The 27,904-nt window shown below is 36.3% G+C and overlaps 1 protein-coding gene across 4 annotated transcripts; it reads left to right on the top strand.

Annotated features, from left to right (window-relative positions):
• The first annotated feature begins 18,145 nt into the window (after positions 1-18,145).
• Positions 18,146-23,430, top strand: LOC147293014 (protein NAR1-like). Of its 4 annotated transcripts, none has more exons than XM_086231618.1 (12): positions 18,146-18,372; positions 18,481-18,749; positions 18,866-18,936; positions 19,407-19,560; positions 19,812-19,998; positions 20,241-20,367; positions 21,031-21,205; positions 21,316-21,365; positions 21,442-21,610; positions 22,068-22,194; positions 22,298-22,389; positions 23,070-23,430. In XM_086231618.1, exons 2-12 carry the CDS (start codon positions 18,621-18,623, stop codon positions 23,220-23,222), a joined length of 1,434 nt encoding a protein of 477 aa, XP_086087744.1. In that variant the 5' UTR covers positions 18,146-18,372; positions 18,481-18,620; the 3' UTR covers positions 23,223-23,430. The 4 variants fall into 4 exon arrangements, 3 of the variants coding, with proteins under 3 accessions (XP_086087744.1, XP_086087743.1, XP_086087741.1); XM_086231617.1 differs by having other exon boundaries at positions 18,476-18,749; XR_015120328.1 differs by having other exon boundaries at positions 18,146-18,749; positions 22,286-22,389; positions 23,070-23,086.
• Positions 23,431-27,904: the final 4,474 nt, after the last annotated feature.

The raw sequence follows: 27,904 nt of genomic DNA, 5'->3' as shown, positions 1-27,904 counted from the left end.
ATAAACCATTATTCATATATAAAACTGAAGAAGGGGCAGAGAGAGAGAGAGAGAGAGAGAGAGAGAGAGAGAGAGAGAGAGATCAGAGCATCACATTAAGAGGTGTTGAGAGGAAGATCAAGAGCATTGAAGCTATCAACAAATGCTGTAACAGACTTGATTGAGCAGAGGTCAAGTTTCAGAACATCCACTTTTGCAATTTCATTGTCTTTAAAAAAAAAACCTGTTTTGCTTCATTTGCAGCCCCACATGTTTCTGGCAGCAATGATGACATGTGCTCCACGAAGTGCCAAGACCCTTGCAGTCTCCAACCTAATCCCACTTGACCCTCCTGCATTTTCACAAATTGGAATAGAGCAAAGTCAAGAAAGGATCAACAAAAGAAGAATGACAGAACATAAGCTTTTCTTTCATGAACAATGACCATCAACCAAGTGGTGGTGTTCTCTCAAAAACTAAAAACAGATCATTAATTTAACAACATCCCAAAAACTTAAAAAAAAAAAAAAAAAAAAAAAAAAAAAAAAACCCAATTGAACACTATGATATTTCAGTTAAGCTCCAATCTGCAAAACCCTTAGCAGTAATCCAATTTAATAGCAGAACATATATACAACTCTATTGTCCACCTATTTTGGACCCTTTTCAAAATATATCAACACTCACAACTTAACATGGCTAAAATTTGGGCAGCTAGAAACTTTGAGAAATACTCTTGCTTTCCCTCCAAGATTAACTCTTGGTTTTTGATAGGCTGCAATTTCTCTCTAATTCTTTTAAAAGGATGGAGATAAGAGTTTTATCGATCCGCTTTTAAACCCAATTCCATCTCCTAATTCACAACTTACCCAAAAGCATAAAGAATGTTATGTTTTTAAATGAAAGTGGAATAGGATTCCAACTCAGCCCAGCTTCCGTGTGGCAAAGCATCCATCCTCACTAGGTTACTGTTTTTTTCAAAATTTACTTCTAAACTAGGTGGAAACAAACAAATAAAATAGCCTGCAACATTTCAAAATGTGGAAGCACCCAAGATTATTTAACAAGCACATACTTCTGCAAACATGTTCAAAAATTCATTTATTAGATAAATTCCATGCTTATAACATAGAGTTGATCACTGTAAAATACATAATTACAAGTCTGACTTGATCATATTAGCATATATATACAAGAGATTTTCAAAATAAGATCACAACAACTGTCTTTCAAAGTCAAAAGGCAGTTAATATGAGTTGCAATCCAAAGAGCATGAGATAAGATATTCATACCTCATGGAAACATTTAGCTCTTTAGCATCAAAAGTACCTAAATAACAATAACACAACCTGGTCAAAATCAAATAAGATTTTAATAAAAGAGTCTTAACAAACAAATCAACAATGAAATATATACACCTATACTAAATCTTAATGTCAAATTATACTAAATTTGAAGATGCTTAACATGAAACAAGAAAACTAATTGTGTTTCATAACATCAATTTTGTTGTCATCTTTTAGTCTATGTATTTAAAACTAAAAATAAAAAATTCAGGAAGACAGGGAACAAGTAAAAACTAAAAATTCTACTATATATATATATATATATCAAAGTTCTCATTTGGTACTAGAAAGTCACCTGACTGGGCAACTACAAGCCTATAAGTAAGAAAGCACCTCAAATTCATTTTAGTTTCAGGTCATTCTTGTTAGATATCATGTATGCATACATTTTAGTACAGTACAGATTTACTTCAATAGAAATAATGAAGAAAAAGAAACAATATATCACAACTGTTGATAAGTATTGATTTTAAATTGCACACAAAAGCATTAATAACGAATTGAGAATATTTATTACTGTTAGAAAAACAAAGAAAACAATACTTGCAAAATCTTTCACCCAATGAACCAAAAATTTACTAAGAATAAGTACCCACTGCAGGCAATAGGGGATGCTATTAGTAGACACATGTACAAAAGGAAATCAGAGAACCGTATCACCCACTGCATGCTTCATTTTAGGGGTCGGTAATGGACCGGGCCGGGCTTTTCGGGTTCGGGCTTGAATTATAGAAGCCCGATAGGGCTTTTGGGCCGGGCCGGGCCAGGCTTGGGCTTTAATACACAAGCCCAAGGCCCGCCCATCGGGCTTTCACTTGCGGGCTTGGAGGGCCGGGCCGGGCTAGGCCCGAACGGGCGGCCCAAAGCCTGTTTAGACACATATATCTTAAAAAATATATATAGGATTTTAGCTATGTTGTGATTTAAACATGAGACCTCACATAACAAACTTCAGCTCTCAACCAACTGAGCTAACTAGTTTATTTGTCAAGTTTGTGAATCATAACATATTTAATAGCTCTTTCGTTTGTTTACTTCAATAAATTATTAATATGTTTATTAAGTTATTAAATTAATAATACTATTATGTTAGTAATAGTGTAATACCATAAATAATAAACTTTTAAAATTATATACAACATTACAACTATAATAAAACATAAATGTACATATTTTTTATTATATATTTTATTACATATTTTTATAAACAAACGATGCAATTGTGTTCTCAACGATCCGAACCGTTCAAATTTTAGTTCCTCACTCAAAGATAATTCGTACAAAAAATTAGCTCAATCGGAGATGTAAAAGTGACATAATGGTGGTCGAATTAATGAACGATCGTGGTTTTTCTAATGATGATCGAATGGGTAGATGAATTTCGATTTAGCCGATTTTTTTGTACGGATGATCTTTGACTATGAACATAGAAAATGAACGGGTCAGATTGTTGAAATCACGTTGTGGTCTTCATAATTATGAAAACAACAAGGTTTCAACGAGAAAGTTATTAGAATTATACCCTTCAAGTGTATTTATATGTAGAAGCTCACATATCGATCATGTTTTCAACGATCCGAACCGTTCAAGTTTTAGTTCCCCACTCAAAGAGAATTCTTGCAAAACATTAGCTTAATTGGAGATGCAAAAGTGACGTAACGGTTGTCGAATTAATGAACAATTGTGGTTTTTCTAATGATAATCGAATGCGTAGATGAATTCCGATTTAGCCGATTTTTTGTAAGGATGATATTTGACTATGAAAATAGAAAATGAATGGTTCAGATCGTTGAATTAATGAATTGACAATCGTGGTTTAATAACTTTAATTATAGTTGTATTATAAAAGTTGTATATACAAATATACATTTATGTTTTATTATAGTTGTAATGTTGTATATAATTTAAAAGTTTATTATTTTATTATTTATGGTATTACATAGTTTACACTATTACTATTTACTAACATTATAGTATTATATAATAACTTAATAAGCATCTTAATAATTTATTAGAGTAAACAAACGAAAAACCTATTAAATATGTTATGATTCTCAAATTGGGCTTTGAGTGGGCCTAAACGGGCCGGGTTTCGGGCGGTCCATGGACTTCAAGGGGATGGCCCAAGCCCAAGCCCAACCCAAGAGACTTTCAGGCCGGGCCGGGGCGGCCCAAATTTCGGGCCAAATCGGGCTTCAGGCCTTGGGCTTTTTGATGAGGCCTACTTCATTTGCATTGAGGAGAAAAAGGCTTAAAGAGACAGCATTGTTCAAAGAAATCTCGTGTAGTGTCTTTCTGGTGTTCTTATTTATTGATCTAGATTAATTTTGGCTTCCAATTTTATGCCTATATCAAATATATATATATATATATACATGTTCTTTCTATTGAGGTATGGCCTTGTTGGGGCCCACACGAGTCGTTTTGTTTCGATCCGAACTATTCACAAGAATCATCTTCATTGATAGATCATCCTTGCAAAAAATTAACCAAATCGGAAATCATTTGCCTATCTAACTTTGATCAAACAGATGAACGGTTTCATCAAAAATATTTGGTTCGTCCATTTATTTGATCAAAGTTAAATAGGCAAATGATTTCCGATTTGGCTAATTTTTTGCAAAGATGATCTATCAATAGAGATGTAAAAAATGAATGGTTCGAATCGACACAAAACGACTCGTGTGGGCCCTAATAGAGTATACCTCAACATAAATAAGTTAAGATATATCTCAATAGAAAGAGCCTATATATATATATATATATATATATCCTTATCTCTAGAACCAAGTTTGAGCCAAGGATTATCTACCTAAACATGCAGAAAACATGGTATTGCTCTCTCATTACTTGGGAAGATTTTTTTCTTCTTTTCAAATAGAATAATATATATATTTCATCCTAAAAAATTGTTTGTTTCTAATGTATCTCATTATATCTCGTTGGACTACAAACACGCTCTGGAATATACCTGCATTACTAGTAGTAGACAACAAAAAGTAATGCATGTCATTATTCAGTACTAAAAAAGTTTCCATCAATACTAAACAACATTATTTAGTACTGAAAAGTTTCCATCAATACTCAAACAAACTGAAACAAGGACAGTAAAATTGATATATGTGAAGGACAGTAAAATTGATATTTGTGCAAGGACACTAAAATTGAAACAAACAGAAACAAGGACAGTAAAATTGATATTTGCGCCTCTATTTGTCTAAGTCATCAGTTATGACTTTAGTTATCCGTTTTTTAGATTATGTTGGTCGAAGGTTTATTTTTTACACATCAGTGTCTATTAATGTTTTTGTACTAGTGATCAATAATGCTATTTGGACCGATTTTACTAAGAATTTTGATGGGTCAATATTCGCTGAATTGAGTAAAAGAAACCAAAATTTGAAATTTTTCTCGAGGGGTGAGGGTAATCGAGCAATCCACGAGAGGTGATCAAGCAACACGCGAGGGGTAATTGAGCAATATATACGAAAGAGGCAATCTAGCACTCAAAGGTACCTGCAATTCCCCCAATACCAAACAAATACACCATCAACCTTCTCACAAGCCATACATTCCCTTTATTCAACTCAAACACCCAAACCAAAATAATAACAAAATAGCATCTCAATGCCATAAAATAAAAGGAAAAAAGGAGAATTTTTTTTGAAGACCTTACCTACGTGCAAAAGGGTCGATGAGTCTGACGAGACCACAGTGTGTGTCGGCAACTTGGTGGTGTGGCAAGTCGCGGATGGTGCAATGGGTCTATGTTGGCCTGGGTAGTGAGTGTAGAGAAGAGACTGAGGTGAAGGAGGGGAGAGAGACAGAACTAAGGAATAAAATTTCGGGTTTCGAGGAAATTTCAAAGATTTTTAAATTTCGATAAAAATTAGACGGAAACGACGAAAATTGCTATCAAAATACGGAAATTTTGAATGAAACTTTATCATATATTTATTTAACATATTATCTACTACATTGATATAAAATATTGAAGAAACCAAATTATATAGTAAATTTCATGTGATATAAGATTAATAGAATGCGCGCTGAATACAAATACTGTTAAATAAAATTAATATAAGGTCTATTAACTTTAGGTACCAAATTATAATATTTTTTCATTTCAACTACTAAAACATTTATGTCATTTCACTTTAGGTACTAAATTTCAGTTTAGGTACAAACTTTAAAAAACATGGTTATATCGAACTGTGACTGTCTAACAATCATAACTTTTTTATTGATTTGTTGTTTTTTCAATATTTGCAAGGCTTAAACTTTAATGTTTAGTCTTTGGGTTATAGGACTTCATTCCCCAAACCTAAATCAAAATTATGAACCCTTAAAAATTTTGATTTTTTATAAATTTTAAATAGTCACAACTGTGACTGTTCAACAATTACAACTGTAACTGTTCGACAGTCACAACTGTATAACAAACTGATTTGTGACCTAATCCAAAATGTTTTACTCTAGGTTAGTACCTAAACTAAAAAAATGTAGTGTCTTGCTGCTTTACTAAAAAACTATTAATATTTGGTATTTAATCCTAATTTTTTAATTAATATAATGAATAAATGAAATTAGTATATTATTTATACTCTATAATCTATACACTAAATCCTAATATTAAATCCTATATACCCTAATAGTTTTTATAGTCTATAATCTATACAATAAATCCTATATATTTTATAATCTATACTCTATATTGTTTAGAATATGGTATATGATATTAGAATTTAAGCCTTTTAGGATATTTTTAATTATTTTTTTATATAAAAATATATTGGGTTTAAAAACAATTAAACGAAACCCTGAACATTTTTTTTCTTTCCAATTGCCCAAAAACCCTAAACCCCAATCAATCCTAAATCTCTTTTTTTTTTTTTTCCTTTTCTTTTATTTTCTTTATTTTCTTTTCTTTTTTCTTTCTTTCCTTCATTTTCCCATTTCCTTCCTTTTCCCTCTAAGTCTCCAAACTCTCCACTTCTCAATTTCCTTCCTTTTCAACGTAAGTCTCTAGTGGCCATCTTCCCTCTCAATCTCTCATTACTTCAGTCACCTTCTCTCTCTCTCTCTCTCTCTCTCTCTCTCTCTCTCTCTCTCTCTCTCTCTCTCTCTCTCTCTCTCTCCCTCAGTCAGTAACTCATCATTCCCTCTTTGATCTCTTCTCTCTCCTCCTTCTCCCTCCCCGATTTCCCTCTCTTCTCTCCTCACGCCGATCTTCTCTCCTCAGGCCGATTTCTTCCTTCTCTCTTCTCTCTCCCCAGTGACGACAGGTGACGATGCCGGCTCTCTGAAAGTTTAGTTTAGGTGATCTATTCACTTAATTAACTTGATTAATTTTACTTTCAGTGATCGGACCCCAATTTTTGGTTTATGTGATTACTCACGAACTAGTCAACCAAACACAACTCAGACAGTCCAGTAACAAAATGTGAAACTCCACATTGACTTCTAAAAAAAAAACCAAAATCACTTAAGTAAAACAACACAAATCAAACACACCAAGGATCAAGTGACATCCTATACACTCAGAGGATCCATCACAATAGGCATCCCAGTGTTATCCACAACTACAGTGGTGTGTGATTTTCTAAACAATTATATAAGGCATATATCAATTTTAATCAAATAGCTCCAGTACAGATTTGTGTTTAAAAGATGAGTGAGTCAGTAATCATAACAACACAAATATGGAAGACATAAACTCACAAGATGTTCACCCAGAAAAACCACAAAGGGTAAAAACTGGGGGTCTATCCAGCTGACCAGGCAATCCACTAAATCAGAAGTTCAATACAAAGGAGGGCACTCAGCACACAAGCTCAATCACTAAGTCCTAGACTAAGTGGCAGCTAGCTTACCCACTTTGTGCAACTTCCATACGCAAGGCAGATGGTCATTCATGAAGAAGGCAGCTCCACTCCAAGCTCATCAACCCATGGCACCAATCCGCATCAAGCTAAGTGGTTTCATCAATGCATGAACATGATATGCAAATGTAGGATTCACAAATAAAGATCAATCTTCTCAAGCTATCGGCATGAAAAGATCAATATTGAATCCTTCAACTTAAATCTAAAATGAATGTGTTTGAAGAATGTATGAAGGCATTTAAGCACTCAAACCCATATAGAATTTCAGATTTAACAAAACAATTTCAGAAAATCTCTATGTGATTTTTCAAGAATTAAAAACCATTTTCTGAAAATTATGAAGATGAGCACCTCACATGGAAAATACCCAGCAGTGAAAACCCAAGAATTCACGCTCTAAAATTGCTCATCAACGCACACACCAGATCTGGACAGCCAGCCCACTTAACCCCGTACACACCCACGCAAGAGGCATGTTCGCCCATGCCACGTGGAAGCCAATCAATGGCTGTCCACAAGAGACGGATTAAGGGCATATTCCCTTTGTCCTAGAGGGGTATCCTAGTATTTACTAAGGATAGAAAAAATCAGCTGTCAAAAGGAATTTTGCATTTAAAAATCAGAATGTAGAAGATGATGAATAGTGTGTGTGCGTGAATGTGTGTGTGTGAATGGGAAAGAGGAAATCAGATCTGAATGCTACAGTGGAAAAAACAAGTCTTGTGCAATGCACATGCATGTCTAATACTAAACAGAATATGGGCTTTCAAAGAATTGGGCTTAAAAAGCAAAACCCGAAATGACCCACTGTAGCAACTGTGACTTAAGTAACAGTCACTGTACGTGAAAAATAGTGTTCATTATGATCAGTGAATGACTAGTCAAATAGACAAAAATCTGTTAATTTCATGAAATGAATGAAGTGCAGTATACCTTGTGACTTGTTCATTCTTGACTTCTTCAAAGCAGCAGACCTTGTCCTAAATCTAGCCTAGAGCTTGTGAGTGAATAAATACAAATTAATACAATTGTTTTGACACGGAAAAAAGCCAACATTCACAAATCCTAGAAACTAACAATCTCCCCCTTTGGCTTTCCTTGACAAAACAATAACCCATTCACCTCACAAGACTCTCAACACACAGCCCAACACTTGTTATAATGTACCTGCAAGAAGAAGAACTTGCACAACACAAAATATGATAGTATGCAGTTTAAACGCAGCAAGCAATGGAGATTAAACAACCAAGACATTCTCCCCCTTTTTGTCATGGAAAGACAAAAGGTTATACACAAAAGAAAATTCAGTTCAGAAGCACAGAAAAATGGAGAGATATGCAAGAAAAATACATGTTCAAAGAGAAAATTCCATAAGATTCTAACTCCCCCTAAATGCTAACTCCCCCTACATTCTAACTCCCCTAAAGACAAACTCCCCCTAAAGACAAACTCCCCTTAAATGCAACATCTCGATACCGGGCTTGCAGAATATAGACATGTAATATGAGGGACAGCTAGAGAAGAACCTAGGTATGCAGAAAAGTCTGAAATGCCCGTTAATGAACAGTAATCCAAAGTGCAGAATGGTTCTGTGAAATTGACTGTATTTGACGATTGTTGGACTAGTCAAAATGAACAAACTGCGTACTGGAACATAAAGCAAAAAGATAGAGGAATCCTTAGAGAATTGGAAGCAATGACACAAAATAAATCTATGAGTTAGATGTGCTTCAGGGAATTTATTTTTGACAAAACAAATTTGACAAAACAACAAACACACTTGAGAAGAATTAACCACCAATGTCAACACTCTACTAGATATGGAAAATGAAGATTGCAAATTTTGTGTAAGAAAATAAGCATATTTGGGATATAGGGAGGTCAATGCTAGCATGCAAGACTTGTTTAAGATGGTAAAACAATGTCAAAGACAACCAAAGAGTTTAAATAAATTTCATCCACAACAAGAGATTAGAATTTAGCCACTCAAGAGAATTTCTAATTTGGGAACAAATCTTGAAAGCAAAGTTTTTCAACTCATGACAATGGCTATGAGAAAATTATTTTCATTTGTTTTGTTTAGGCACATCCCAAGTTAAGTGCAATGAATTGGTCCAATTTTGCGACTCTTTACCCTAGAACACCATAAAAACACCTTGTTTCTCCCTAGGGCCGTGACTTCTTGGGTCACACTTCTTTCCTTTTTTTTTGTTTTTGTATGGTGCACATTTGTTCAAATGAGGAAAATTTTAGCTAAAGATGGGACACAAAGGAGAAATTATATTGAAAGGTTAAATTGCATCCTCAAACAAATTGTCATTGAAAAGCATTTAACAAGTTTGATTGATTATGACAAAGTGTTAAAAAAAATCTCAAGTCTAACATTTGACAAGAAGGAGGGATTATGCTTATTGACATGACTCATGATATGCAAGAACCTTTTTGAATATCAAAGAGAGTGTGACAAATAATGTTAAGACCTTTCAAGGTGGTTATTTTCTTTAAAAGAAAAACTACTTAACCAAATAAAGGAAACTTAAACAATGAAGCACATTTAACTACAAAGACTCATGCATGTGTACAAATGCCAATTGACTTCCGAAGACTAATGTGCTTTGGATTCTCTAGAGCTTTTGTAAAGATGTCTGCAAGTTGTTGTTCGGAAGGAACAAAAGTCATGGTAAGAGTGCCACTCTCCACAAGATCTCGAATGAAATGATGTCTTATGTCAATATGCTTGGTTCTAGTATGTTGCACCGGGTTCTTGGAGATATCTATAGCACTCATGTTATCACAATAGATGAGAAAAGTTTTCTCATCAATTCCATAATCGGCTAACATTTGCCTCATCCAAATGAGTTGTGTACAACAACTCCCTGCTGCTATGTATTCAGCTTCAGCAGTCGACAAAGAGACAGAATTCTGCTTCTTGCTATGCCAAGACACTAGGTTATTCCCAACATAGAAAGCACCACCCGAGGTGCTCTTCAAATCATCACTACACCCAGCCCAATCGGAGTCACTAAATCCAACCAATTTAGTGTTGGTATCATGGGTATACCACAACCCATAGTCAAGAGTCCCACTTACATATTTGATGATTCTTTTTGTTGCAAACAAATGGGATTCTTTGGGATCACTTTGGAACCTAGCACACACTCCTACCGCAAATGATATGTCCGGTCTACTAGCTGTGAGGTAGAGGAGACTTCCTATCATGCTTCTATACAAGGTTTGGTCCACTTGCTTACCACTTGGATCCCTATGAAGTTTGGAGCTTTTACTCATTGGAGTAGTAGTCACTTTGGAAGACTCAAGCCCAAATTTTTTGACCAAGTTTCTAGCATATTTAGATTGGGAGATAAATATCCCACTATCTACTTGCTTGACTTGAAGCCCCAAAAAGAAATTCATTTCACCAACTAGACTCATTTCAAATTCACTAGACATTACATCAATGAATCTCTTAACATGAAAATCTGAAGTTGAACCAAAGACAATATCATCCACATAAACTTGAGCAATCAAGACATCATTTTTTAATCTTTTTACAAATAGGGTCTTGTCAACCGACCCTCTTTGATACCCATTGGACAACAAGTGATGAGAGAGTCTCTCATACCAAGCTCTTGGAGCTTGCTTCAGCCCATACAAGGCTTTCCTCAATTTATAAACACCATCTCTCATGTGAGGATCCTCAAAACCTTTTGGTTGTTCTACAAAAACTTCCTCATTCAACCATTTAAAAACGCTGTTTTGACATCCATTTGATACAATTTGAACTTAAGATGACATACAATGGCACAAAGCAACCTAACGGACTCAAGTCTAGCAACGGGTGCAAAAGTCTCATCAAAATCAATACCCTCTAATTGAGAGTACCCTTGAGCAACAAGCCTAGCCTTGTTTCTAACTACATTCCCAAATTCATCGGATTTATTTTTGAATATCCATTTGGTTCCAATGACATTTGTGTTGGTTGGTCTCTCTACAAGAGTCCACACTTGGTTTCTCTCAAATTGGTTCAATTCCTCATGCATTGCACTCACCCATTCCTCATGATTGAATGCTTCTTTGACATTTTTAGGTTCAACAATGGAAACATAACACACATGAGCAAGTTCATTGGCCATTTGTTTTCTAGTCCTAACTGGCTGGTCTAAAGAACCTAGAATTACATCTTCACCATGGTTACACCTCACCCATCTTGGTTTTTCAGATCTGTCACTCAGAGTTTTGTCATTTTGTTCGCTCTCTGACTTGTCAAACTCAACAATTTTTGAGTCATCAGTAGGTTCATCACTACCTAACTTGGACTCTTCTTTAACCAAACTAACCTCTTTCGGATCAGATTGTGGGAACAATCCATCCTTATCTGCAGCCATTTCAATAGATGCATCATGATCATCTATTTTCACATTTATGGATTCCAACATAGAATTTGTTCGCAAATTGAAAACTCTAAAAGCTCTACTGTTGGATGAATAACCTAAAAACAGACCCTCATCACTCTTGGAATCAAATTTTCCCAAATGTTCTCTATCCCTAAGGATGTAACATACACTCCCAAACACTCTAAAGTGTGTAACCTTAGGTTTCCTACCCTTCCACAGTTCATAGGGAGTCTTTTTGGTTCCCGGCCTAAGATAGACTCTATTTATGATGTAACATGCCGTGTTTACCGCCTCAGCCCAGAAATGTTTAGCAAGATTTTTGCTATTCAACATCACTGTAGCCATCTCAATCAAAACCCTATTCTTTCTCTCAACGATTCCATTTTGTTGGGGTGTTATTGGAGCTGAGAATTCATGTTTAATACCCATTTGACAACAAAACTCATCGAATTGAGAGTTTTCAAACTCAGTACCATGGTCTGATCTGATTCTGGACAGGGTTGACAGACTCGACATACCTTCACTTTTCAGCAGTTTTACAATCTTGGCAAAATGATGAAATGTCTCCGACTTGTCCTTAAGAAATGACACCCAAGTGTACCTAGAAAAATCATCTACCATGACTAGAATGTATTTCTTTCCACCTATTGACAAGGTTTGGACCGGACCAACTAAATCCAAGTGAATTAGTTCAAGTGTCCTAGAGGTGCCTATGTCTTTGACTCTTTTGTGTGGTTCTTTGGTTTGTTTCCCCATTTGACATGGACCACAAACAAAAGTTTCGGGCTTTCCTATCTTTGGAAGACCTCTAACAACCTCATGCTTAGACAACTTGTAAAGGTCATGAACATTAATGTGACCAAGTCTTTGATGCCAAAGAGAGCTAGTGTCATCAATAGCTCTATTGCAAGTATTCTCAATTGTTCCAACATTGCCATCAAACACATAGCAATCATCCCTAGACCTAGGGGCATTCAAGATCTCCCTTCCTTGGGAGTCAACAATTCTACATCCACTTTTGGACATACACACTTCACCACCCCATTCATCACAAAGTTGGCTAATACTAAGCAAATTAGAATTTAGCCCATCAACAAATCTTACATTTTTCAATTCGGGTATACCGGGTATGTGTACAACCCCCTTTCCACTCACATATGACTTCTCTCCTCCTCCAAAAGTCACACTACCACCATCATAAGGAGCAAGAGAGGTAAAGACCTCCTTATCTCCCGTCATATGTTTGGAACACCCACTATCTAGGTACCAAATGTTCCTCTTAGTGGCTGAAAAAGCATTCAAGGTTACTAGACATTTAGTGGAGCTCTTCATAACCCATCTTTGATGTGGACTTGGCTTATTTTTGGGAAGTGGGGTGACAAGTAAGGCAATTTTGGTTACCTCCTTGAGTAGATTGTTCACTTGCTCTTGTAGAGAAACATTTCTCTTTGGTTCACTTGATTTCTTTCCTCTAAGTTTGTTGCAATTTGGTCTAATGTGACCCTTGACATGACAATGATGACAAACCGGGACAAACTTTGTTTTTCTAAGTGAAGTAGAACAATCAATATGTGTGACACTTGATGTGGCTTGACTTGACTTAGAATGAGATGCATTTTGACCAATGTCAATGAAACCTAGACCCTTTTTGACACTATGATCAGATTCTGACTTGACAAAAATGGTCTTTGTGTTAGATACACTAGGACTATTTTCACTAAAACCCAAACCGGTTTTGTCACCATGAATCTTTCCAATCCTAAGCATCCTATCAACCTTTTCAGCCCCAATGGTGAGCTCAACAATGCTCTCATTTGCTTCATGAAGTTCTTTTTCAAGCTTTTCATTCAAAGATTTAAAGTAGATGTTGCTCTCCTTGAGCACTTTGACTTGACTCTCAAAATTTTGTTTCAAGATAGCCACACTTTCTAATTCACTCTCTAATGACTCAATCTTCTCACACAATTTCAATTTAGCATTCTTTAGTTTCTGATTTTCTTCCTTTATGCTAAGAGTTTCGGTGAAAAGTAAGTCATACTTATCACAAAGTGCAGTGTAAGACTCATCATCAGGAACAGATTCTGAGTCAGACCCACCATCTACTTGATCAATCTCCTTGATTGATGCAACAAATGCAACTTCATCACCCTCAACATCGGAAGAAGACTCACAATCATTTGAGTCATCACTCTCACTATCACTCCAAGTGATTTTCATGGCTTTATTCTTACTTGAAGAATGATTCTTTCTATTGTTTGCACATTCAATTGCTATGTGACCTATTCCACCACAAGTGTAACATTTCACATCTCTCTTGGTTGTTCTTCCCTCTTTAAAGTTAGGCTTCCTCTCTTGTTTTCTCTCAAATGAATTCTCTCCTTGAGGTTTGAATTTGAACTCCTTAAAGTTGTTACCACTAGTTCTAGCTTCTCTCTCTTTATTTCTAAGAATTCGTCTAAATCTTTTGACAAAAAGGGCAACCTCATCATCGGACATGGATGATTTTTCACTCAAGTTTTCACTCATCTCTTTGACACTTTGCAAAGCAATATCTTTTGACTTCTTGCTATCCCTTTCATCCATTTCAAGTTCCATCTCAAAGGTTTTAAGCTTTCCTACCAATTTACCAATTTTGAGTTCATCCAAATTTTGGACTTCTTGTATTGCATGCTTCTTAGATTGAAATCTCTTAGGTAGAGATCTAAGAACCTTTTGGACAATGGTAGACTCCTCATAAGGTTTACCTAGAGACATGGCTTCATTTGTGAGGGCTTCCAACCTCTCATAGAACTCGGAAAATGACTCGGACTCTTTCATCCTAATTTCTTCAAATTTGGCATGTACCATTTGAAGCTTAAGTGACCTAACTTGTTTGTCCCCCTCATGAACAACCCTAAGTTTGTTCCAAGCTTGCCTAGCCGTGACACAATGTTGTATGTGTGCAAATTGTGAGGAAGACAATGCAGTGACAATAGCATTTCTAGCCTTCTTGTTGGAGCTAGAGGCCGTGACTTCGGCAAAAGACCATTCGGACCTAGGCTTAGGAGTTTCAATCCCATCAACAATCCGTGTGGGAGGAATCCACTCAACATTGAGATACTCATATGCCAACTCATCATAGGCATCAAGAAAAATTTCAAATTTTTCTCTCCAAGCAGCGTAGTTGCTGCCATCAAAAAATGGAGGAGAGTTGCAAGATCCTGCAACGCGATCTCTTTCCATCTAGACACACCTAGAAAACAAACAACACCCTAGGATCTCTCTATTTGCTTTTAGAGTAGCGCTCTGATACCAATTGAAAGTTTAGTTTAGGTGATCTATTCACTTAATTAACTTGATTAATTTTACTTTCAGTGATCGGACCCCAATTTTTGGTTTATGTGATTACTCACGAACTAGTCAACCAAACACAACTCAGACAGTCCAGTAACAAAATGTGAAACTCCACATTGACTTCTAAAAAAAAAACCAAAATCACTTAAGTAAAACAACACAAATCAAACACACCAAGGATCAAGTGACATCCTATACACTCAGAGGATCCATCACAATAGGCATCCCAGTGTTATCCACAACTACAGTGGTGTGTGATTTTCTAAACAATTATATAAGGCATATGTCAATTTTAATCAAATAGCTCCAGTACAGATTTGTGTTTAAAAGATGAGTGAGTCAGTAATCATAACAACACAAATATGGAAGACAGAAACACACAAGATGTTCACCCAGAAAAACCACAAAGGGTAAAAACTAGGGGTCTATCCAGCTGACCAGGCAATCCACTAAATCAGAAGTTCAATACAAAGGAGGGCACTCAGCACACAAGCTCAATCACTAAGTCCTAGACTAAGTGGCAGCTAGCTTACCCACTTTGTGCAACTTCCATACGCAAGGCAGATGGTCATTCATGAAGAAGGCAGCTCCACTCCAAGCTCATCAACCCATGGCACCAATCCGCATCAAGCTAAGTGGTTTCATCAATGCATGAACATGATATGCAAATGTAGGATTCACAAATAAAGATCAATCTTCTCAAGCTATCGGCATGAAAAGATCAATATTGAATCCTTCAACTTAAATCTAAAATGAATGTGTTTGAAGAATGTATGAAGGCATTTAAGCACTCAAACCCATATAGAATTTCAGATTTAACAAAACAATTTCAGAAAATCTCTATGTGATTTTTCAAGAATTAAAAACCATTTTCTGAAAATTATGAAGATGAGCACCTCACATGGAAAATACCCAGCAGTGAAAACCCAAGAATTCACGCTCTAAAATTGCTCATCAACGCACACACCAGATCTGGACAGCCAGCCCACTTAACCCCGTACACACCCACGCAAGAGGCATGTTCGCCCATGCCACGTGGAAGCCAATCAATGGCTGTCCACAAGAGACGGATTAAGGGCATATTCCCTTTGTCCTAGAGGGGTATCCTAGTATTTACTAAGGATAGAAAAAATCAGCTGTCAAAAGGAATTTTGCATTTAAAAATCAGAATGTAGAAGATGATGAATAGTGTGTGTGCGTGAATGTGTGTGTGTGAATGGGAAAGAGGAAATCAGATCTGAATGCTACAGTGGAAAAAACAAGTCTTGTGCAATGCACATGCATGTCTAATACTAAACAGAATATGGGCTTTCAAAGAATTGGGCTTAAAAAGCAAAACCCGAAATGACCCACTGTAGCAACTGTGACTTAAGTAACAGTCACTGTACGTGAAAAATAGTGTTCATTATGATCAGTGAATGACTAGTCAAATAGACAAAAATCTGTTAATTTCATGAAATGAATGAAGTGCAGTATACCTTGTGACTTGTTCATTCTTGACTTCTTCAAAGCAGCAGACCTTGTCCTAAATCTAGCCTAGAGCTTGTGAGTGAATAAATACAAATTAATACAATTGTTTTGACACGGAAAAAAGCCAACATTCACAAATCCTAGAAACTAACACTCTCCTTTTTCTCCCATCTTTCCCTCTGGTCGCTGCCTCCATGGCTCCAGTCGAAAATTTCGCCAAAATTTTTCGAAATATGTTTAATATATTGTTAAAATTTTCATACCCCTAAAAATCAAAATTTTCAGCGAAATTTCGAAATTTAACACCTTAGACAGACCTGAGATGAAAGATGGAGAGAGAGAGAGAGAGAGAGAGAGACGTGAGATGGGAGGAGGGAGAGTCTAATGTTGGTTTTGGAAAATATTTTAATTTTAAGAGTATTTGAGTATTTGAGTATTTTTCATTCTCATTTTGGTTATTGTTTATTTTTTCTAACAATTATAAGAAGCGGGTTAAAAAGTCTTTAGTGGGTTTAGAAAAGGGTCATTTTTCCAAGGGAAAAATTTACAAACTGGACACATACTTTGATGATTGTTTCATTTCAGGATATTAATTTTGCTTTGTGTTAATGAAGGACACATACTTTCATTTTGTGTTAATTAAGGACCATGTTTTTTTTCAGTTTTTATTTTAACTTTGGTCCGATGTTTGACCCATCAAAACTCCACCAAATTCATAAAAATTATACTGAGTTTAAAGATATGCATCTCCTCTTTACAACCATATAAAGATTACCCATATCGGATCTCTACAACTCCAGATAATCGGCCCTAAAGTAAGATACTCGAAATTGTTTGATTTTCCAAATTTTTTTTCAGAGGTCCGATTGGACAGTTTCGGGTACCCTACTTTTGGGCCAATTATCTGGAGTTGTAGATGTCCGATTTAAGTGATCTTTATATGGTTGTAAAGAGGAGATGCATAACTTTAAACCAAGTGTAAGTTTACTAAATTTGGTAGAGTTTTGATGGGTCCAATGTCGAGCCAAAGTTGAGATAAAACAGGGTCCTTAATTAACACAAAATAAAAGTATGTGTCCTTCATTAACACGAATCAAAATTAATGTCCTGAAATGAAACAGTCATCAAAGTATGTGTCCTGTTTGTAAATTTTTCCCTTTTTCCAAATATCTCGGCAGAAATATGGTAATAGCATAACTGACTAACTAAAGCTACTAAAAACCTATTGGATAACGAAACAAGTCCACCAATCAAACGAAGTCGTTGACTTTCTCTTTGCACAGAGTACTACAATTCCATTGACTGCTGGACTAAGGCTTAGTCTGAAATTGCTGTGAGAAAAAACAGCTGTGAAGTAAAGTAGCTGTGAAGTAAAGTCAGATGTGAAGTAAAGCAGTTGAGTGTTTGGTAAACTATATTTTCAAAAGTGTTGTGAGTACAAAAAGTAGTATGAATGTGTGGTAAATTGTAATGTAAAACTGATGTGGCTATTTATAATTACTAAAATGAGGGTATTATGGGTAAAATAAAATTTTCATTGTTGTTGTGATTCCCTGCAGCTTTCAAAAGCACCTACAAACTTGTTTTCTATTTTTATTGTGAGAAGTTGAGAATTGTGGGACAAACATTTTTTTATTTTTTTACCAAACACCAAAACTGACTGTCGTGAGTGATTGAGAATTGTAGCAAATAGCAGTTTTTGAGTCTTCCACGAAGATTCCAAACGGAGCCTAAACAAATCCCGATCTCAGCCTCCCTCACTCCTTAGTCTCTGTAACTGTCTCTCCGCCTCTCTCAAGGCTCACCTTCTCTCCGCCGCTCTCAGCCACCGCCTCTCTCTCTCCGCCTCTCTCACCTTCTCTCTGCCGCTATCAGCCACCGTCTCTCTCGATATCTCAGTCTCTCACTCTCTCACAGTCGTAGTTTCTCTCAATTTCTCACTCAGAGTACCACTCGTCATTTGAAGTTACCATTCTCAACCTCTCACTCTGATTTGTTTTGGGTTTTTGGTAGGTTTTAGTCTTGATTTGTGCATTTAATTTTTGCTATGGGGTTTGATTTGGTGCAGTGCAGACTGTATTGTGAATTGGTGGTGCAGTGCATTTGGTTCAGTTCTACTGCTCATTCCGCGGTGTTTACAGAAATACTGATTAAATTAATTCCCAACTTATCGAATAATAAGGCCGCAGTTCCAATTTGTCGGCTGTAGAGTGATGTCAGAGAAGTTCTCGGCGACGATTCGAATTGGAGATCTCAACGATTACATAGCGCCGTCTCAGGCTTGCATAGTCTCTCTCAAAGGACTCAAAGCCTCGTCAACCACGTCCTCTGTTAAGCCTGAGGTAAATTTCTCTTCTTTTTTATTTTTGTGACAAGTTTCGATTTTGATATATGAATTTATTCTTAATTGGAGCTGAATTAATATTATTTAAGTTTGTTTCGTAATTTGTTTGTGAAGGTTTCAACTTCTAGCAAGAAAATTAGAGAAGAAACAGTTAAAATTTCTCTCAAAGATTGCTTAGCATGCAGGTAATTCATTTCTCTGATAGATGTTCATTGACCTTTGAGACAAACATGTTTTTTTCTTTTTTGCATGTTAAGCAATACAGAATTTGGATACCGAGGTGGGATGAAATTGGAGTTTTTAATCTTTATTTATAAAAAGAAAAAAAATGGAAATTAGAATGGTACTTCTAAGTTCACCTATTGTTTTGACTGACCTATTTGCCATGTTAAAGCTGTTCTTTCACTTGGGGTTTGGACTTTCTGTCTGGCCTAATTTTTACTATCAATATATGTTCGAATGGTATTTTCCATTTCAAAAGTTCTAAGGAAAAAGTAACTGGGTTTCTTAGGATCTATACTTAACCACTATATTGTGCAAGAGTAGGTACCTCAAACATAAAATGCATTATGATAAGGACTAGCTCAACCAAGTTAAAATTCATCTTTGCCCCATATAGAAGGGATAATATCTATGATTTTGGGCGACTGTGCAGTGGGTGTGTAACAACAGCGGAGACAGTTATGCTGGAAAAGCAAAGTTTGGATGAGTTTCTTGCTAATATTGATAAAGGAAAAGCTGTCATTGTCTCCCTATCTCCCCAATCAAGAGCTTCACTTGCAGTTCATTTTGGAATTTCACCGCTCCAGGTCAATATAAAAAATTGAAACTTGTACTTATTGTGTTTTTCGTCCTATGAATTATTGAACTTGACTTCTATGAGGGAAGGGTTAATCATACTATGCATTCATTATGATCTATGCCTTCAGTGCACATTTATAGGAAAGTTTTGATACAGTCCCAATAATGTTCATATTCACTATAGATATTTGTAATGAGTTAGTTTGACCACACCTGTGCACATTGGATTTTGAGGTTGGAAGTTATTTCAATTTTTCAGGTCTTTGGGAAACTCACGACTTTTTTTAAGTCCTTGGGTGTAAAGGCTATATTCGACACAAGTTGCAGTAGAGATTTAACTCTTATTGAATCTTGTAATGAGTTCATCACAAGGTACAAAAAAAGTCAGTCAACTGATGATGAAGGGTGTAAATCTTACTTACCCATGATTTCTTCAGCATGTCCAGGTATCAATCTCAGCCTATAAATAGTTTCTAATTGCATCATATCCTTTTCCCCGAACCCCTCTTCAACACAGACACATACGCATGTGAGAGGGAGGGAGGCAGGGACAGAAACTGAAGGGCTGTAATTTATTAAAGATGGTAGTGCAACACTATATTGATATTTTGTCTTCTGTTGGTAAAGAAATTTGGAAATTGTTGCTATGGTGCACTATAGAAACATCTGTGTTATTGGCTCATTACAGGTTGGATATGCTATGCCGAAAAACAACTTGGATCCTATGTTCTGCCTTATATTTCTTCAGTGAAGAGTCCCCAGCAAACAATTGGAGTTATTGTTAAAAATCATGTATGCCAAAAAATGGGTCTTAGGTAATTGTTTTCTGTATTTCGTTTCATTTTTTTTTTGGTCAATTGGTAATTTTCCTGTCTAAATTTCTGTCATATGCTTCTAGCTTTATAAGAATTCTAATAATTGATGTTTCATAATATGCACATATTGTTTCATGAAATTTCTGTTGTCAACATTCAATGCTTGCTAGGACCATTCTATATCAGTGATGAAGTTCTCAGCGTATGATTAGGTTCTATGTATGTCTATATATTTGTGTTCCTCTCCTTTTTCTTTTTCTTAGTTTGTTCTGTACTAGTTGGTAGCATATCAAATGGGCACAGGTAGATCCTTTTTACTTTGAACTTTATTAATACAATGGAAATTGATAATTTTCTGCAATAACATAGCATCTATTAGCATCATTTTCTTTCTTGTTTTTCTTTGTTCTTTCTTAAAGTTCATGAGAAACTAGATGTGCTTGTGTCATATGCAGACTTGTTAACAGGTCTAGTCCAAATCTGATTGTTATATTACTATGGCTTTAGTTAGTGTATGATATTTGAAGTACTTTGACCAAAAAAAAAAAAAAAAGAAATTTGAAGTATATAATTATCTCTGAGTGCAATTGATGGATTTAACTGAAGTATCTTATTTTCATTGCATATGCCTGAATGATTAATCGCTTCACATTTATTTGACAGGCCAGGTGATGTTTACCATGTAACTGTGATGCCTTGTTATGATAAGAAGCTTGAGGCTTCACGTGATGACTTCGTTTTTGAAGTTGATGAAGCCAAAACTAATGAGAATGGAGGTCTTAAGGCTTCAGAGGTAGATTCGGTGTTGACATCTGGGGAAGTTTTAGATCTGATACAGGTGAGGCCACAATTTGTAACGATTGATCCATGTCCACTTTATTGGTTACAGCTTTACTTTTCTAAATGATGTTAACATCTATCTAACTCTTTTTTTTTTGTGGGATGCAGTTAAAAGGCGTTGATTTTGATTGCTTAGAAGAGTCTCCTCTAGATAGCATGTAAGAACCACAAATGTTTCTATAAGGCTCCTTCCCATGTGCTGTGGTATTTTTAACAAATATGTTGTTTCATCAGGTTGACAAATTTTAATGAAGGACATCTTTATGGTGTCAATGGAAGCTCAGGGGGTTATGCAGAAACAGTATTCCGTTATGCTGCTAAAGTGCTCTTTGGAAGTGAAATTAAAGGCCATGTGGACTTCAAAACTGTTAAAAATTCAGACTTCCAGGAAGTGACTTTGGAAGTAAGTCGATTTCCTTTTTTATTTATTTATTTGTTTTAAGTTCTGTTCACATTTTTAGGCTAAAAGGTGTTTGTTGTTGTAACTTGAGCTTTGTCACTCTTTGGCATATCAGTATCTCTACATAGTCAGCAGCAGGAGGTCACTAGAGTTTGTGGATCCACTGATTAGGTTGTTGTAGGCTTGACATGAAATTAGTTGTGATTCAGTTTAGCTGATCTTCTTGGTTATGGTTTTCCGGCTTTTTATGTACGTAAAATATATTTTGTTAATGGTGGTTTGGATCATTTTCTTGTTTTGTGATTTGTGTGCTAGCAAATAATATGCATTTCCACAGACGGTTGATGTTTGCATCACTAAAGTTGTAGTGCATAGATTTTGGAAATTTTATCTGCTAATTCCTTGTATTAGCATTTGGTGCTCCTTTTTATGTAAGATATTGATGCCGTCTCTCATTTAGGTGGAAGGGAAGACTGTCTTGAAATTTGCACTATGTTATGGTTTCCGGAACCTGCAAAACATTGTCAGGAAAATCAAAATTGGAAAATGCGATTATCATTATCTGGAGATCATGGCATGCCCTTCGGGTACTTTTCTTGTCAATTGTTTTACTTATAAATTCTGATTATATTATAATTCAATTATCCTTTGTGTGAAACTGGAATTTTGTACTAACAGGAATTTAAACAGGTTGCTTGAATGGTGGAGGACAGCTTAAGCCAAAACCTGGGCAGTCTGGGAAGGAGTTGATTCAATTATTACAAGCAGCTTATATGGAAAATGTGAGTGTTTGGTTAACTTATTTGCAGTGATTTAGTGGACTCTACTTGCAATAATAGGCTCGAATTTTATTAATTTTGGCCTATTACGTGATAGATATTTGAGACATCTATTGTTGGCCGGCCCTGATCCTAGTACATTAATTGGATTAGTTAATAAACCATTATTTCCGTCACATGTTGTCCTGTAATTATTCTGTGAGTTAACCATGTATATCCTTGGGCTCTTGAGTTCAAAGATCTCTTAGCAAGGCAGGTATTGGCTAGAATGGATAACTTGCTCATATTGCCTTCACCTGGATGATTTTCATGAGCACGATGTTCATGAAATCGAGAATTAATTTATCTGTAATCGTGCAAGTTATAAATGATATTTGCTTCAAATGTTTATATAAACTGCATGAACTAATTGCAAATGCTCACATAGATCCACTCTGGTTCTGTCCCTAACCCAACCTCACCGATTCAGAAATATACATGCAAAAAAATAATAATAATAAAGTTGTCTATTCTCCCCAAGAAAAGGGGGGAATGCACATTTACTTTACAGAGTTTCCAGGAGATGATTTCATTTGAAATGCATCGATCTATGCACTTTTAACCTTTATTTTATCCTTTAGCTTTCTGTTTTGGTATTGAACATTGTCTTTGGCCTTTGAATAAGAATTTTTAATACTGTACAGGTCTTGATAGCTGATCCTTCTGAGAATCCTTTAGTGCAAAGCTTATACGATGAATGGCTTGAGCATCCTGGTTCAGAGAAAGCGAACCGACTCTTGCACACAGATTATCACCCTATCGTGAAAAGCATAAGTTCTCAGTTAAACAATTGGTGAATGATTTCGCTGCCTAACTCCAGTTTTCTCAACAATGTGCAAATATCCCTAGACGGTCCCTCTGAGTACCAAGGCTTGTGATTTTCCGGGAGTCGTCAAATTTTTAATATAGAGAACCAATATTTTAGCTTGACAAATTTTTTTTCCCAAGTAATGTATATATTAGAACTTCATAGAAAGAATCAATTACATGCATTTGTTGTATAAATCATATGATTTTTTCCGTGATTTTACCTTAGGGGGTGTAGTGTATATAGATTTATAAAGATTTTTGTAAACTTTTTTTAAGTGACAGATTTTTGCAGATTTTCACAGAGTTCTATGGAGTTTTACAGAGTCTATAGAAATCTGCATAGAAAATGTTAGATTTATAATGACTTTGAAATAAATATAAAAGTCTTTTAAAGTCTATTAAAATTTATTATTAAATGAATTTCATAAAAATCAATGACTTTTTAAATACACAGACTTTTATAGATTTTTTAAAAGTCTTTCAAAAGTCTTAATTGAATATCACATGATTTTTAGACTTTTTAAAATTTTTAATTGAATATATATAAATTTTTATGGATTTTTTAAAAATTTTAATTAAATGCCATATAACTTTTAAACTTTATAAAAATATTTTAAAATTCATATATAATACACCCTTAATTATGTACATAAAGGCCTAACTATAGAAATTTCTTTTCAACCTTGCTTACTCTCCCGTAGTTTGATATCAGGTAATCAATTACACATACGAGAATCTGTAGTTTAAAAGAAAAAAAAAAAAAGGGAAAGATAAATTGATTGATTGCAGTTGGGGTTTTATACTAACAATGTGTTGATATATGAACAATCCAGCTAGGTTAAGACCTTGAGACCTTGGTAGTCTGTGGGAAGCATAAAAAAAATCACCTCCTACCTCGGATCGTGCCCATTGCCCAAAATTGCCAACACCCCCTAATCCCATAAAATATAAGATACAAGACTAGCTTACTTCATCAATCATGTGATATATACCACTACCATGCATGAAGGCTAGCTTAGCTGCCCAGTTGTAGTTATTAGTATTGATAAATAGAGCAAATTATATTGTGCACCACACATGTTTGGGGTGTTTAACTTGTACCCCCAACGTTTCAATTTTTTCAATGTGCACCCTAATGTTTCTATTGACTAACAGTTTGCACTTTATTCAAGGACATTTTTAGGTAAATAATGTTTTGGTTCAAAAAAATAATCTAAAATAACAAAAAAATAAATTGAATTGAATAAAAAAAAGAAAAAAGAAATTTTTTATTTTATTTCTCTTTCTCTTCTCTTTCTCTCTTCCCTCCCAACCCAGCCCCTCCTGACCCCACCCCCACCACCACTCCCAAGCCGCCGGACCCTCTCAACCCTTCTGCCCAACCTAGTTTGATAGAACCGGCCCCGGATTTCCACCCTGAAACCCAGAGAGTCCTGCGGGAATCCAAAATCAAGGAAAATCCTACCGAAAATTCGGTAGAACCTCCGGTGAAAATGGATTAACCAAAAAATTTATAAACCTGTAAAAAGGCACTTCTATGTCTTTCAGCCACCTCTACCACAAGCAAAAAGGGTCTCAGACCCGATAAATTCAAAGATAAACCAACTTAACAATTAGGTATGGTTATCAGAGCCACTAATCTATTACAACAAAAATTTTTTACAAAAGTAAAATTGGCGCCTACAAGGTCCGAGTAGGGTAATGGACGTAAAATGCCTTGACGTGATTGGATCGATCTCCACCAAAGCTACGGCCTTTAAGACTTCCCACTCGCTCTTTGAAATCCCCCAGCTTTAAAACTATTTTCAAAATCTATTCTCAAACATCAAAGGAACTATTTAAATACACAATAGAAGCGTTAAACAAGTAATAAGTCGTTCTTTAAAACTTTCTGAGTAAAAGTATTCTGTAGCACCATATTTAAGAATCCAAATTAACATAAAAAAAATTTCCTCTTTAAACTTATATCATAGAAAAGTCCTTGAAAAGGGGAATGAAATTTCACCGTACTCAAACCCATAACTGCAAACAATGTCCTGGCCACAATCCCGTGCTCAGGCAGGCTCAAATCCTAGCCATAATCTCGCACATACAGGTCATTCTGTAAGAGCAGACTCATATCCTGGCTACAATCTCGTACGGAGGGGTCACTCCGCACAAGCAGGCTCGTATCCTGGCCACAATCTCGTACGGAGGGGTCTCTCCGCACAAGCAGTCTCGTATCCTGGCCACAATCGGTCTCTCCGCACAAGTAGGCTTGTATCCTGGCCACAATCTCGTACGGAAGGGTCTCTCCGCACGAGCAGGCTCGTATCCTGGCCACAATCTCGTACGGAGGGGTCTCTCCGCACAAGCAAGCTCGTATCCTGGCCACAATCTCGTACGGAGGGGTCGCTCCGCACAAGCAGGCTCGTATCTTGGCCACAATCTCGTACGGAAGGGTCTCTCCGCACGAGCAGGCTCGTCCGATCAGTACTTGCAATTTCAAATCCCAAAATAAATAATCATTTCGATAATCATGCTAGATATAATAAATCCTTTCATAAACAAATTGAATTTAAAACACGCCATTTCCACAAGAATGCACATAGCAAACACAAATTATTAAAATCAAGGTCCACCCACTATTTACTCCGAACTAAGCCGAATCCTTTCCGAAGTTAATTCCTATTCACGACCCCTCACTTATTTGTCACTCATATCATACTAACACTTCCTCAATAATTAAATTGATCGTTTTGTATAACAACTGTCTAAACATCAATCATTAATCCTCGAAATAAACATTCCTCATCAAATCAGTAATTAATTCCATGGCAACTCTATAATTCTCAAATTAATTCCTTAGCCTCAAATCCTCGTCAATTTATTCTCATGATCTAAATCCTATACTTAGCCTTCTCTAACATAAAGCAGCAAATCACACAAAACAGACAATTCATTAACGATAGTCTACATTAAACTCCAATAATTATCACTCACTGTTTAACTACGTAAAAGACCGAAATGCGTTTCACGGCGTTATTTCTCGAATCTCCAATCCGGCAGCACAACGGCATCGGGAATGAGATTTCCCGAGCCCATGCACCTAGAGGATAGTTTTCCAAAACTGGACCGACGGCCAAAAGTCGCCGGAAATGGCCAAAATCGGCAGTGGAATCCGGCGGACTTCTTAGCCACGATCCGCTGTCGCGAGAGGTTGTCGAAGCAAGAGAGTGGCACAACAGGACTCGCCGTGGGCTGGGGAAGAAGACCCAAGTGGTCGCCGCCCTCGAACTCGCAGGAAAAGTCGAGTCGCCGTCGAAGAGCTTCGTTCGAAAACCGCACCGTCGCGGATTGGTTGGCTGATCGGACCTCACTGGGAGGTCGGCGGCGTGGAGACGAGTCCAACGCTGGTCGGATCGCTGAAGTCCGACACCGGATGACCGAGGATCGATGAGAGAGAGAGGTCGCGGGGAGAGAGAGAGAGAGAGATGCGTGAGAGAGGAGAGAGAGAATCCCCCCCCTATAGAAATCTGATTTTTTTTTTGGTTTTAAAACCCACTTTCGTAAAAATTACAAGTTTGCCACTCACTTCACATGTCTGTATCTTTCAAACCGTAACTCGAATCGACGCGTGCTACGTGTCTATGAACTCGTGGACTCGAGACCTTCCCATTAAGCCCAAAGTCAAAATCAGAAGCCCACTAATTTTAAAAGTCAACTTTGGGTCAAACCCAATTTTTAAAACAAAATTTAAAAATTTAAATTCAAAACCTTTTATTTCTCAAATAAATTCCCAAAATATTTAAGATAATTCCTTGGAACAAAATACGAATTCTCATACTTTAATCTCCCACTACGCCTTTAAATGACCATTACGAATAAAAATAAAAATTTTAATTTTTAATGAAATTTGGGTCGGGTCGTTACATAGTTGCCGCCAGCAAGGTGCCGACGGTCCTCCCTGACCTCTTCTCTCTTTTCTTTCTCTCTTCTATCTCTCTTCCCTCTCTCCGGCCACCCTTCCCAACCCGGCCCCTCCCCAACCTCACCCCCGCGCTCCCCTCCTAATCCAGCCCCTCCCAAGAGAAATTCAATAGTTTCAAATCAAAAGCATTAGACCAAAACAACCAAAAATGTAAAATAAAAATGATGGAAAAGAAAAAGAAGAGAGAGAGGAGGTCGAGGAGGACCGTTGGCACCTTGCTGGCGACAGCTGGGAGGGGTGGGGGTGGGGGAGGGAGGGGCTGGGTTGAGAGGGGTTGCTGGAGAGAGGGAAGAGAGAGAGAAGTGAGAAAGCAAAGAGAGAGAGTATAAATAAAATAAAAAATTTTATTCAATTAAATTTTTTTTTGTTTTTTATTTATTTATTTTTTTAAAACCAAAACATGATTTACTTGAAATGCCCTTGAATAAAGTGCAAGCGGTTAGTCGATAGAAACATTAGCGTGCACATTGAAAAAATTGAAACATTAAGATCGATGCAAGTTGTTAAACACCCTAAACCTCAGTATGCACATTGTAATTTGCCCTAAATAATACACTATAGCCGTTCAATTTTATGCAGCTAATAGTGCTAATACAATATAATTACCCATGCATATATTGATGGAATAGTATGAGTTGGTTAAGAGATAAGAGAATTGAAGTATCTACATCGGAGTCACAATCAGAAGTACTAGTATCC

This window comes from Dryas octopetala, chromosome 2, assembly GCF_963921425.1.
Source record: "Dryas octopetala chromosome 2, drDryOcto1.1, whole genome shotgun sequence".
NCBI lineage: Eukaryota > Viridiplantae > Streptophyta > Magnoliopsida > Rosales > Rosaceae > Dryas > Dryas octopetala.
The sequence above is the reverse complement of the archived record's forward strand: the minus strand, read 5'-3'. Positions and strand labels throughout refer to the sequence as shown.

What these genes read in the sequence shown, in the direction of transcription:
- LOC147293014 (XM_086231618.1), top strand. Translation starts at nt 18,621, where the DNA reads ATGTCAGAGAAGTTCTCGGCGACGATTCGAATTGGAGATCTCAACGAT. An exon ending in TTGGAATTTCACCGCTCCAG is followed by an intron (nt 19,561 to 19,811) that starts GTCAATATAAAA and finishes TCAATTTTTCAG; the next exon opens with GTCTTTGGGAAACTCACGAC. An exon ending in GAGTCTCCTCTAGATAGCAT is followed by an intron (nt 21,366 to 21,441) that starts GTAAGAACCACA and finishes TTGTTTCATCAG; the next exon opens with GTTGACAAATTTTAATGAAG.